The sequence below is a fragment of the Acanthopagrus latus genome, chromosome 21 (genome assembly GCF_904848185.1).
Source record: "Acanthopagrus latus isolate v.2019 chromosome 21, fAcaLat1.1, whole genome shotgun sequence".
Lineage (NCBI taxonomy): Eukaryota > Metazoa > Chordata > Actinopteri > Spariformes > Sparidae > Acanthopagrus > Acanthopagrus latus.
The window spans coordinates 5,316,515-5,330,931 of NC_051059.1; the positions used below are offsets into that span (position 1 = coordinate 5,316,515).

The 14,417-nt window shown below is 40.4% G+C and overlaps 1 protein-coding gene across 8 annotated transcripts in view; it reads left to right on the forward strand.

Moving 5' to 3' along the window:
* LOC119010966 overlaps positions 1-14,417 on the forward strand; it is a 62,847-nt gene that overhangs the window by 47,384 nt on the left and 1,046 nt on the right. For 4 of the 8 annotated variants that reach the window (XR_005072096.1, XR_005072098.1, XR_005072097.1 and 1 more), the window contains one exon: positions 10,330-10,491. Coding sequence is in view for 4 of the 8 variants with exons in the window: in XM_037083639.1 (XP_036939534.1) it covers positions 5,662-5,820; positions 5,951-6,007; positions 6,341-6,448; positions 10,330-10,491; positions 11,771-11,773 (489 nt within the window). In the remaining 4 variants the exon portion in view is untranslated. Of the gene's footprint in view, positions 1-5,131; positions 5,454-5,556; positions 5,821-5,950; positions 6,008-6,340; positions 6,449-10,329; positions 10,492-11,770; positions 11,928-14,417 lie in introns of all 8 variants that reach the window. The other 4 variants (XM_037083637.1, XM_037083636.1, XM_037083638.1 and 1 more) reach the window with 2 other exon arrangements.

Below are 14,417 nucleotides of genomic sequence, written 5' to 3' on the forward strand. Positions count from 1 at the left end.
CTTGTCATCTAAAACCAACCAGTGAAATATCTCAGCATTTCTCAATAAAAACATTGATGGTTCCCAGAGAATGCATCCTACTACTGTAGTAATCCTCTTACCTCATCTCTAGCCATATGGGTTGGTATTTATGATATTTGATGTCTGTGATAACTTCACACAAACATTGCATGAAAAGTGGGATTTTCCTCAGTATGCGGCACTGTAGATAGTTGTGGAAGTTCAGGTTTATGACTGCACATGGCAATTTGCAGGCAACGCATGCCGGTGGCATGTGCGGCCACTAAATGAGAACACATAAATGCCATGATTTTTCTTTAGTTTTGCTGATGAGAGTACTTGATGATGAAAGGCACTTTAAATACTTTGTCTGCTGCAACATTTGATGGCTTGCTACACCGCGTAGCTCCGATAATTAACCATGCCGCATCCCACGGGTGCCAATGAGCGATGCTGAGCGACTGGCTGTGACCCTCCGTTATCTGGCAACAGGGATCAGCCAACAAGCCTTGGCAGCCAGTTACAAGTTGGGAACTGCGACGGTGTCCAAAATAATCAGGGAGGTGTGTTAGGCTCTGTGGACTGCGTTGAGGAAGGAGGTGAAGTTCCCACAGGTCAATCAAAGGGAGGCTATTCGTGAGGGTTTTTGGACACAGTGGGAGTACCCAAATTGCATCAGAGCGATCAGTGGAAAACACGTCTGTGTCAAAGCGACAGCCAACAGTGGCAGCAGCTTTTTTGATTATAAAGGTTTTTTTGGTTTTGTTTTGATGGCTGCCTGTGACGCGAATTACAGTTTCACCTTCGTCGACATCGGAGCCTTCGGCAGAGAGAGCGATGCTGGTATCTTCAGCCGTACCCAGTTCAGAGAGCAACTCCTCCAGCCTTCCCAGCAATGCTGCATGAAGGGGGCTGCATCAGTTGGTGGTGGTGGTGATGAAACCCCATGCCCTGCAGGCAGTCAAACACTCTCCTCCTCCTCCTCAGCTTGGTCTTGAGTCTACAATAGAAGTACGAAGTTGTTTATATAATATTTTTCATGAGTGTGAGACCTTTAAAAGTCATATTTGGGTTAATGTGGTAGGGGCTCGAGTTTTGCCGTGTTTAACTTATGGAGATTGATAGGTTGTGAATGGTACTAATTTTGGTTGATTTTGGTTGTGCATTGTTTTTAAGTCACAGTTAGACATAATTTAACAATACTTTGCATAACATAAACAGTATATGAAGTGATTAACCAAAAAAAAGTAGAGGAGTAAAAAATTTAGAGATAAAGATGATGTAGGACAAACAGATATAGCAAAAACATATATAAAAAGATTATATATATGTGTGTGTGTGTGTGTGTGTGTATATGTACACACAATTGCTGTGTACAAAAAGACACAAAGCAGGCTCTTCTTTTTGAGAAGACTCCTCAGGTCCTTTGACATCTGTAATGTAATGCTACGCATGTTCTATCTTTCAATCATTGCAAGTGTTCCCACTTTCCACTGGATATGCATCCGCTGCGTTGCGGCTCTGATCCGGTTTTGCTCCGCCATCCGGCAATCCCCACTGGTTGAGTCCGCCACGGCGTAGTACGGTAGACAGCTGGCGTCGCGAGGCTAAGGAGTTCCCGTGATAATCACATAATCACTCGCGACCGCAGTTACAGGTCTGTGTTATTAAAAACAACAACACAAAGTGTTCCCGACTGAAGGATCAGCAGAGGAGCTTGTGTTTGTCTCTTTTTTGAGATTTGTGTGCTGGTGTCAACACGGAGTGTTTTATTTTGAAAAGTAACCGGATGTTGTTTGATATGTCGGCGCTTGTCTTCCAGTCTGCTCCAGGATAAATTCAGCTGAATTGCTACATCGTGCTCCGGCATCCGCCAGAAACAGAAGTCCTGTGTATCTGCTCAGGAGGGCTCCGGACTGCCGGAGCTGGGACGGAGCAGATACGCAGCGCAGAGGACCTGGTGGGGATTGACACGTTGACTGAAGTAAAATGTATCAGCTCCGCCGGTGTGGCGGAGATGCAACGCAGCAGAGACGTATCCAGTGGAAATTGGGGGTTACATTCTTTGGCATCATCTGCTGGGGTAACAACATCAGGGTCAGGGACAGGAACAGACTAGACAAGCTCATCAAGAACTGTAGCTCTGTGATGGGAGAGGGAGCGGAGCTGGTGGAGGCTGTGGTTAGGTGGAGGATGGGGTGTAAGCTGAAGGCCACCCTGGGTGACCCCGAACACCCTCTACACAGGACTCTCACAGGTCAGAGGAGCAGCCGCAGTTAACAAGCTCATCTATGGAGTTAGATTTGTGTTTTTATTACATGCAAGAAAATAAATGATCAGAGAGGAAAAAGAAAATGTTTGAGAGAAAAAGTTATCACACTCATAGCAAAAAAGCATTTTATGAGAGGGATTATTATCCTAGATCCTTAGGGTCTAGGACATACTTTATTAATCCTAGGGATTCATTTACTATTTATTTATTATTTATTAATCCAAGGGATTAATAAAGTATGTTCTATTCAATTCTACACACATATACATACAATTATTTACATAAATAGAATAAAAATTATATATACAGTGCAGTGTTGAGAAAGTAATAAAGTATAATGAATGAATAAATAAAATACACTTGCATCAAAATTAGACGAGGTATTTTGGTGTCTGACGTGAACTTTCAGCCACACCAAACCTTGCAGGACAGGATTCCCACTCGTTCTTGATGTCCGAGCCTTGTTGTGGGTTCTGACATATCTGTCCCTGGCGAGATTCCACTTGTTTTGGACAGTTTTTACAGGCAGTCCCACTGCACTGGCGATTTCCTCCCAGCTGTTTCTACAGCGCTGTTTGTCATGATGACCCAGCACTGTGGCATCGTATAAATGTATGTACCCTCTCATCAACTACATATCTTCTCCTCCAAATTTTGTGCCATTTTTAAATGTCCAATGTTGTCCTCTCTTTCTTCTTCTTCTTTAAATTTCCGGCAACTACTCTCTTCTTCATCAATTTTCGCAATGGAGTGATTTCTTACTCTATACTGCCACTCAGATTTCAAGTGGTATTACTCCATTTCGTCCGGAGCACTCCGGATTCGTAAGCTCAGAGGCAACAGATCAACTGACGGATGAAAAGATCTCTGGATACGGACGAAAGGGTCCATATCCGTTTTTACCATAGGGCAGTGACGTGGCAGTGCCTCACCTGTTAAAATATAATTTAAAAAAAACTTGCTGTGGTTTATTCATTAAAAGTCAGACTTAAGCTCATGACTTTTCTATACATTTGTTTTCTGCATGATTTTAACATTTTTATGTCAAAATCGCTGAATTTACCAGGGTTTGTACAGTCATGAAAAACCTGGAAAAGTTTGGGAAATTGAAAATACATTTTCTAGGTCCTTAAAAAGTTAATCAAAAATAACGTTTCCTGGAAAGTTTTGGAAAAGTCATGGAAATATTGCGTGGATAATATTTAGCATGTGTAAAACATAAATAAAATCTTGTAATGTGCGATTAAAACGGGCCAAGTATTGGTAAACATAATGACCGGCCACCGCTGTCAACGTTTTTTGTGCCTCTGATTCATGTCTTCATGTCACTCTGCAAGTACTCCATTCATTTGTCATGACGCAACTTCATTCAAAGCAGAGCTCCACCAAAGAGCCTGCAATCATTGCGGAAGGTAACCTGATGTGTCAGTGTTTCCCCCATATGCATTCTGCTGCGGGACTTTCAGTGCTGCCACAAAAAAAAAAAAAAAACACCTCATGATTTTTGTAGGTGTAACATCATGGGCGAATGGCGAATTTACAGTCACCATTTAAGTTGAGTGACTGAAATCCTTGTCATCCTATTCAAAGGCTGCAACAGGTAACCCATCAAACCAGGGTGAAGTTAGTTTCAGGTTGGATAATCGGCGGATATTCACTCGGGTCCAGCCGCGACTTTACTGAGGTTCGCCTAGTGTTAGCAGCAGGAGGACGGTTAACTCACCTCCCAGAGCCTTGTGCTGGATCGCTGGAAGCTGATTTAGGAACAGTCATTAAATTACTTTGCATAAATAGGTTAATACAAAGTAAATGTTTTTTCAATAGCTTCCATGTCATGTGACCCAGTGACTCAAAAGCAGCAGCAGATTGTATTAGTAAACTGGATGAATAACACACAGCTCTTTTTATTGTATTTTAGTGCTTTCTGTATTTTATATAAATATTAATATGCTGAAATTATGATTTTTTTTCTCAATAGCCTCCATGTCATGTGGCCCACTGACTCTTCTGCTCAAGAGGTTAACACATTTTCAAGCAGCAATGTCAGCATCTACACTATTTTGTCTCGTGTCTTAGATTCTGATTCTGAAATTCAGATTTTTTTCTTATTTATTTATTTAAAGGGTTATTTTTCAAAATCTTCTTCCGGGGGGTAGCCCCTAGTCCCCCCTAATGGACCTCACAGACTTGTCTTATGTGTTTAACGACGATCGGAATGTTGACACCATCGTGAACCTTTAAGTTGACTGTGCTCCTGTAGAAACCTCATTTGTGTTAGACAATCTGAGCTATCAAGGTCTTTTTGTAATTTCTGAGAAGAAGCGTTAAATTACTCGACATTCAGTGGATACCTTCTGGATACTTTATATTCAATGGATACCCTCTGGAATACTCGATATTTAACGGATACCTTTTTGGATTTATCGCAATCTATCAAAGTCTCTCTGTTTGACAATCACAACTCCGTTCCGGTAAGTTGAGCTTTTAAACTTTGATTTTGAGGACTATTCTCATACCAACTTTGAAACAGTCACTGTGTTGCCATGGACAGACGTCTCAGTGAAAATAACCTGGTAAGATTTTCTTATTTGACCTGAAGAGACCTTTTTTCAGCAGTGCGCCTCTCTAGTCCAGTATATTGTTTTAGTAGAGGAATAATATGTTCTAAAAGTTGTCTTAAATGTTTTCAGAGAATATATTTGATTTTAATCAGTTAACAATGTCATGTTGCTCTGTGTGAAATGCTGGCTGTAGACTACAGTATATTTTATTGTGTGAACGAGTGCACAGGTTTTCTTTTCTGTCTATCCAATGTCAACACAAGACATTATGACTGACGTGTGTGTTTCTGCCTTTCAGCCACTGCAAATGCAGTTTGTAGCTGTCGCTAACAGCCCAGACATGCCGGCAATAACACAGCTGAGGACCCATGAGCAGCCCCCTCACCCAGGACTCAAGAGAGTCCCTGTACTCAGCCATCAATGACATTAAGTCTCTGAAAGATCAGAACAAATCTCTGATGACTGAGAATATTGAACTCAAGAAAGAGCTGACCAACAAGGACAAAGCTCTAGAAAGGGCCAAAACCGCCAATAGTGTGCTCAGTTACGCATCAGAGGAGTGGAGAACGAGATGTGAGGTCATGGAGAAGGGCCTCGCCGCCAACATGTTACAGCTGTAGGTACGCTGCCTTAGATCTTCAATTTAATTCACAATAATCTCCTGTTGGATTCTAACAGCTGCATTGAATATTAAAATAAAAATATTGTTTTTTCTCTTCTCAGGAGCTCAACATCAAACTGCTAGAGCAGAAGCAGGTGTTGACCAACAGGTAGGTGGAGGTGAGCCGTCTCCAAGAGGAGCTTCAGGAAAAAACTTTCCTCCTCAAAATGGAAATACAAAAACATCAGGCTACAACCAAAGCCCACATAGAGACCCTGCAGCAGCTGTCTGGCAAAGAAACCAAGCTCAGCAGGATTGAAGGACAGTGGAAGAGCTGGTGTGACTGTCTGGAAGACAGCCATGTCTCCAACTCCACCCAGCTGCAGGTAAGCTGCCCAATATCATCAGTTTACTTCACAATGATCTCCTGTTGGATTCTAACAGCTTGTGTTGGACTGCTTTAGAATCAGCTTTTTTATGTAAAGTAAAATAGAAATACTGTTTTTCTCTTTTCAGGAGCTCAACATCAAACTACAAGAGCAGGAGCAGGTGTTGACCAACAGGCAGGTGGAGGTGAGTCGTGTCCAAGAGGAGCTTCAGGAAAAAACTGGCCTTCTCGACAGGGAAGTAGATAAACGTCGGTGAGAACCAAAGCCCACGTAGAGACCCTGCACCAGCTTTCTCTCAAAGAACCCCAGCTCAACAGGATTGAAGGACAGTGGAAGAGCCAATGTCACCATCTGGAAGAAAACCATGTCTCCAACTCCACCCAGCTGCCTAATATCATCACTTAACTTCACAATAACCTCCTGTTGGATTCTAACAGCTTATGTTGGACTGCTTCAGAATCAGCTTTTATGTGTAAAGTTAAGAAAAAATATATAATTTTCTTTTCTCTTTCCACAGGAAGTCACTAAACTTGTGGCTCAGGGGGAGGAGAAAAAGAAGGAGGAGAAGAAGTTTGAGAAGAAAAGGGACGAAGAGAGCACAAAGATGGACAATGATGTGGAGGAGGTGAATGTGGAGGGCAAAAGTGGAGTGAGAGAAAGGAAACAAAGAGTCATCACAAAAGGAGAGCGAGAGGGAGACATCACTGAAATGTTCAGTAGCAAGGAGGAATGGTTGGACTCCCCCCAAAACTCCAACCTGCCTCCTAACTGACCCTCTCCCAGCTTAGTCTTTCCTACTCTGTACCCACAACCCTCCACATCAGCCTCGCCCCACCCGCTACCGTACACCCCCCCCCCCCATTTATTTATTTAGTTAGTTAGTTATCTATCTGTTTATTTGGTTACTTACTTACTTAGATAGTTATCTATGTATTTATTTATCTATTTTTAAGTTAGTCAGTTATTTATCTATTTATTTATGTATTTAGTTTAATTTAATTTGTTAGTTATCTATTTATTTATGGAGAGGTTGGAGGGATTATATCTCTTCTCTGGCCTTGGAGTGTCTGGGAATTCCCCAGTCAGAGTTAGCCGACATGGCCGGGGAAAGGGAAGTCTGGGGCTTGCTGCTGAAGCTGCTGCCCCCGAAACCTGGCTTAGGATAAGCGGTTGACAATGGATGGATGGATGGAATATTTAGTTAGTCATTCATTCATTCATTCATTCATTCATTCATTTAGTTAGTTAGTTAGTTATCATTGTTATTATCACTATTACTATTATTGTTATTAAATATATTATTGGCATTATTATTTTTACTATTACTATATGTTACTATTATCATTAGTACCATTAGTATTATATGCATATTGCATATTTGCATATTTGGGGGTCATCATCCTGGCTGGGGTGTATAAGTCAAAGGCTGAATCAACAGCCAGTGTGTGGGATGCAGGGACAGCCAGGTTTATATTTCGTGCCACAATGTCTCTGTGCACTTTTCATGTTTTCTCCAAAGTAATCCCATTTAATAATCAAGAGACAAGGGCTGTCAGACGGAAGACAAGTGGGTAGAGTTTCTTTCAGTACAAATCCTCATAACTCATTTGTATGGATTTTAAGTCAGTGGGTCAATTTGACCCTGAATGTGTCTTGTGTTAATTTATCAACATTACTCCATAAAAAAATACATTCAAAATGTAAATTAGAATTCAAAACAAAATCAATGCCATCTAAAACTATTGCATTTTATTTCCAATGTACATTAAAACAAAGTTTTAACATACATTTAAAAGAAATTTAAAAAACAAGTGAATCATCCTCATTGAACCATGATCTGTGAGAGGTAAAGAACACTATTGCACTAAATATTGATTGAAATGGTTAATAATGGAGTTCATATTGAAATATAAACAATGTTTAGTGGGATCTTTTGGTTCCTGACACTTTTGGATAATTAAACATGTTCTGGGTCAAATTGACCCAGGAACAATATTGCTGCTCCTGAACATATCACAAGGGTTAAGTAATGAGGTTTTTGTTTACTGTCACCCATGGGTGCTGCTCCTCAGCAGGCCTCCAGAGGTTCGTCCAAACAGAAGAAAGTTGGCTTTTTGGGAGGGGGTGACCAGACAGGAGTGACTCAGACATGGGGGCTGCATAAAGGGCCAATATGGTACAAATAAGTACAATTTTATTTTGTTTTTATATGAATCATGCAAAGATAATCTAATGGAATCCAAGAATACAAATATAAAGCTGGAAAGTAGCGAAATAGATCCCCCTGTTTCAGGCTTTAGAATCAGTCGAACATCCTCATATATCTTCACCCTTGACAACGATGTTTGTAGTAATGGGGGGGAAACAGGAGCATCAACACAACTCTCCTTTTTCGCTTTCTGTCAACTCTTACACTGCAGTGACATCCCTTCTTACCTCTAAAAATCATTTCATTTCACCCTGTGGATAATGAGGGCAGCGAATGCTGCTGTCCAATGTTCTCGTCATCTATTAAGCTCAACACACTTATGTTGATGGCAGCACATCCAGAAATCACCTTTCTCCTGGCTGTGTAACCAGGGAACACTCGACACTGACCTGCAAAGCTAAAATTATAGGCTAAAGGGAGAAAACCTCAGGGGGAGAACTGAGATGATGTCAAGTGCAAAAAAAAAAAAAAAAACTTTTTACATGTCAGTTTGAATTTTATGAATATCAATTATCCCTTTGAATTGTATTAACCTTTATGCTGGATAACCCTATTGTTGTCTTGCAGGGACTTAATTTTCTGACACAGTGTTCTTTTCTGGCTAGATGCAGCCCTGTAGCCTGTCGTTCACATAGAAAGTGAATCACAATCTTTTGTGTGGCGAGATTGGAGTGTATGTGACCTCAGTTGCTGGTACTGTAATGTCAACTGCGGGCTGGAGCTGGAGAAAAAATGTACTTTACTCACTGTATCTAATGGGTGAACAAAAAACCTGAAAATCTCACATGTAGGTACTTGGAGTTTGTTTCAATGTCACATTCAGAGATACATCTGCATCATTAAACAGATGTCTGGAAACGTAATTCCGGCACAAAAGGAGACGAGTGGAAAAAAACAGACCAGCAAGGACAAACGTTTTAAAACAGCAAGAGAGCCATCAATCTTTCCCCAGATCAATTTCCTAAAGGCCAGGAGATCAAGAATAATGCCAGAATGGGGTTAATCTGTGGAAATTATTTTGGTATTAATAATAATTTCTCAAATATCTAACGGCCGAGAAAGACGGACTGTAACACTAATCAAAGCTGAAGGGAGAGTCTGTCTTTGCACATCGGAAAATGTCCTCTCCTTGATTGCTTTAAGTGGTGTATGGATTTAGTCCCTATGTATTTAGTACAAGTAGAAGATGAAATCTATTAATGTCGATTTATTTCAATTAAACATAGTGTATTTCTTTGCCTGTGCTAGCTCAACAATTTTAACATCTAATCATTTTAATAGGAGTTTTACTCATAAACAGTTGCATTCAGTGCTATTCCAGTTGCTCTCCTTCGTAACTCAGCAATTTTCATTATGAAATAAATGTAGTCTGATCCAATTTAATTGCTGTGTTGCTCATAAATAGTCACAATATTATGTTGTTAATAGATTCAATGGTCTAACTGCATGTGCGTGTGTATGTGTGTGTGATGTTGGAGAGTTAAAACAGGCATAATGAAGTAGCAAAAAACTGCCTTCATCTGCAGACCCCTGAAACAAGCAATTATGGCTAATTTGTCCTTTTAAAAAGACACGGGGAAGCCATTTGTCCTGGAACACTCACTCACACACACAATGGGAGAATATTCATGTATCTACCTCCCCCTCTGCAAACACTTAGGAGCTAATTATTGTTATTAGCATCATGGTTGAAATCCCTCCACAAGGACATGTCAGCACACTTCAACATCTGTACACCTCTTTTCTTTCATCAAAGAAAGGAGGGAGACGGGAGGAGAGAGAAGGGAAGAAGTGACACATAAAAATGTCCCGAGATCACCTTGAAAAGGCCTAATCAAAATGTTCCACACTTCCAAGTCATTTTGTTTCACACACAGTGACACCATTTCACTACAGCGGTAATTGCCTCTCACGAAATATTGGCTTAATATACACATGAATATTGATTTAGCCATAAGCAGCACCATTCCCATTATAGGCAGTGTTGCTCTGATTTTACTATTATTTCAATCACATGGCCATTATAGACCAACATGTTTACTACAATGACAATATGTTAACAATAAAACATGGATTAGACTATGGCCTGATCCCTATTTAAGATGAATGCTATAAACATGGGTCAGGATCAATAAACTATGGATTGACTTACATATAATGCATGTCAGTAGATGAACAGGACTAAATAAGGTATATTTTGTAACAATGTTTCTCGATGCGATACCATTTCACATTAAAGACAGCATTAATCAACCAGCTAATATTCACTTCAGCATTGGTTTTCCACTGCTCTCCAGGTCCGGCCCATGGTGACAGGAGCCCAGGAGTCCTTATCCCAAATCCCATGTCCTCCAGGTCTGTTGGGACAGATGCCAGGTGGCATTTACATTCCCTTCAGCATGTTCTGGATCTGCGATGTGTTCTTCACTTGGTTGGATACGCCCAGAATACCTCCGCAGGTAAGTCTCCGTGGAGGATCACGTCACCTGTGGATCCTGAATAGATCCTGCAGTAAGCATCTTTTAACACAAAGGAACAGCAACTCCTCTCTGAGCTTCATCTAGATGTCATAAAAAAATGAATAAATAAATAACAATAATGGTTAACCGAAACACCTTCCTAAGGACAGTTTTAACTTTTTTTGTGTGATGACCCACAATGTAAGACCATATTCCAGGGTTTAAATGAAGGGGTTGCATCTATCTTAACTTATGAATTCTGCACATCCTTAAAAATGTAACGACATATTGGAGTTACAGCAGCTATGCAGATGCTTTTGTAGGCACCACAAAAAAGTGTTATGCTTCGGATACCGGGTGATGCTGGCTCCTTACGGGTCATCCAGAGTCATATAAGTCTCCAGAAGCCCCAAAATCACAAGTTTGATTGGAAAGATATTGTTTACACCTGTAGTGTGTGGTTGAGCTTGTGCATCCACTTTAGATGGAGTGCACTCCAGCTCTTTTGTCTTAGCAGTTAAAGTGATGGTATCAGCTTCAAAAAGTGTGTAAGTAACGTCTTACAAAACATGTGATTATGTAAGGATAGGGTTCACCTCATGTCTCACACAACACAACACTTTTTTGGTTTCACTAGAATGAACAAGGGGTCTAAGTTTTTTCAATTCATGTCTCTCTGACCAGGCTGAGGAGTCTTTGCATCATTGGGAACAAAGATGCCTTGGCCTTTCACTGTCGCTGTTTCAGTTTGATCCCTCTAAAAATCATTTGTAGCTGCACTGGAATACCTGGATATCACATTTTATTATATTGTTGGGCCAGTTCCACGTGAGAATAAGGCTTACACACTATGCAACAAAAACCAAGAATGAAGCCTATAAGGCACATGCCCGCTGGCCGTGTTTTCACAGTGTTAACACTAACTGGGTGGATTTTCACTTGAAGAGAATCATTCTGCATTGAGCTCACCATGTTCACATTTATCTGTCTTTGTTGTTCTAAAACACAATGGATGGATCTAACCACTTGACTGGCTGAAGACACACTGGAGATTCCAGATTAAACACACACACGTGCACACACACACTCAGACACACAAAATTAACTGTCTTGCTCTCGTCTCTAATGCATCTGTCATATTGGGGGTAAGCCCTTTTGATCTCTCTCTCCCTCTCTCTCTGACAGCTGGCTTGCTGCTCACTGGTCCTAAATGAATTGATATTTCTTCTGGCCACTTGAATTTGTCACTTGACTTCTCTGTGTAATCTTCACTCCTTAGTGACTGCGGCGTATGCTCCCGGTGCATGTGCTTAGAAACCTCGGGAACAGAGTCCTGTGTTTTGGATGAAAACACATGGCTAATAGAGTCGCTGACTGTCAGGCTGCCAAGTCAGGCAAAATGCCTCTAGAAGGCCTCCATGATGAACCTGTCAAAGGTGATCTTGTTTTTTCTTCCAACACAACAGTGAAACATAATTGTCTGCAGAAGCATGACTAACACAGTGGAAGAGAAATCCGAATTCACTCGCTGTAGTAAATGTTTGCATTGACCTACAGCACACAGGGCAAGAGCAGTGTTATTTGTAGCTCAAACGTTAATGTGCAACTGTTGCGCTGTTTTTCTTAATGTGCTTGTCTCGTCCCCTTTTCCCTTTGGCCCAACTGTCTTTGATATTGGAACACATTTTCTTGCTCACTGTGATGCACTGGGTAGTCATTAAAATGCAAGACCGGAGCTTTAGCAAAAACATGCCGGTTTGTTGGGAAACAAGTCTATCTCAAGCATCATAAGAGGGTCCGGCAATCCTAAGCATGCAGTTTGCTGCGCTGAAGCCACATTATATAAGTGTCAATCAGGCGGTGACATGTATATTGTCCTACAAAACATCACCACCTGTATTATCTTTAAAGAATATTGTATACATTAATTTCACAGAAAAGGGGAAAGAAAACCTTTATCATATTCCGTAGTTTTGTAATGACACATTTAATTGGTCATGACCTATGGCTGACCTGCAGCAGCTCTGAGAGTGAAGTCTTTGTTCAGCTGCACCGTAACATTTTGAAATGTCGGACCAATCACATCTGAAACTAAGATGTCCAGTTTAGAGATTCTTCTCAACACTTTTTAATATATTCTTTTTTTCTTCCTAAGTGTTTTGACAGAAACAGAATGAGATGAAAATAAATCTATTGAATTTCTGAGTTTGTACGATTTAAATTTAATTTGCTATCTAAAATTGTCAAAATCTCCATAATGTCAGTCTTGAAGAAGATGGTCTGAGCAGAGAGAGAATATAGGTTACATGTGATTCTTTTGTTTCTTTATCTGTGTGTGTCTATAGGTGTGAAGGAGAGAGTCAGGAGAGATCATTAATATGAATCAGTTTGCAAAATGTACATTGAAATTTTAGAAAAGAAAAAAACAAACCAAGACTCCCATTTGCTTGTCTCCCCCTTGGCTTTGCTTCACGCGTCTGTCTTCGTTTGAGTGTGTCTGAGTCCAATCACTCCATATCTCTATCAAAAGCGCTTGCGAGGAATATGGCACAATAATATTCAGCATAAAATCAATGGCTTGTTTAATTTAAACAGGGAGGAAGTAGGAAGGCTGGGTAATTGCAGAGAAAGACCCACAAATCAGCCGTCCTTGTTATCCCATTTGACGGACCATTAAACGTCTGCAGGAATAAACATTATTTTTAGCTTAACTACCAGCTTCTGCCGAGTGGCCGTAAAGTGGATGGGCAAATCATTCCAACAAAAAAAAATAAAAATAAATAAAAGTAACCACTAGAGGTACAACATTCTGGGCCGTTTGTTTATTCCACCGTATTTGTATTTAAAAGTTTTTTTTACGATTAAATTGACAGCTGACACTGTTGTCAAATCACAAGTGGGAAGTGTTTCATTTGCCTTCCTTCCTCCACCAAAAAATGTTTCCAAGCAGTCCGAGCAAAACAAGTAACATTCAAGCTCACTTTGAAAGGAAATCTCACTCATACTCAACTCAATACACTTTTGCTGCTACATCCTTACTTTGTCTGGTGTGACCTGTCGCTTATTGTGGCCACCGTGCTATTGTTGAAAGCTTTAGCTGACTCTTTTCTTCTTTTGCTAATGCTGCGCTATGTTTCCACATGTCACAGGCCGAGATTTCAGTGGTTATCAGTGGTTTTGCCATACAAGTAAACAGACCTCACCTCACCTCATTTTTTTTGTTGCTTCCTGCTTGTGGTCAAAGGGTCAAAGGCAACGGGAAATCTTGTAACCACACGTGCTGTCGCAGAGGCCAGTGTTCAGAAAAAGTTAAATAGTTGTTGTTTTTTTTTATTCAGTTGAGATGACAGATTCTATTGCAAACTCTCCATCAGCATGTCGCGGTGTATTTAATGGCCTCCTCTACAGTCACCGTGTTAGTTGTTGTCAGTAACTGCAGACTCTGAACTGAAAGTGGATGTACTTCGAAACATCCATGCTTATGTGAAAGACACAAACCCCAGATTTAGATTTTGTGAACACTGCCAGAGAATTATTTAAGCACACAAAATGTCATTTCTGTGGTTAGGGGATCTCTCAGTCAAAACAAGTGTATTCACGTTACGTTTTGTCCCGTTTGCTTGCTTCCTTCCTGACTCTCCTGGAAGTCTTAGCAACAATGCAAAGTGCACGATTATCATGAATAAGATGCAATATTTCTCTCAGTTTGAACATTGATGGAAATATGTGTTTATTTTATATTTATTCATTTATATTTATACAAAATATACAATAATGGTCTAGTCGTTTTCTGGCATTTATATGCGGAAATGTTACATATCATACCTTTAGTTATAAAAGGAAATTGACTTCTTTGCAATGGTCTGAGCAATCACCCCAGCAGTAGCGGAGACAGTGTCAGTGGAAGCAGTAATATGGAGATTATG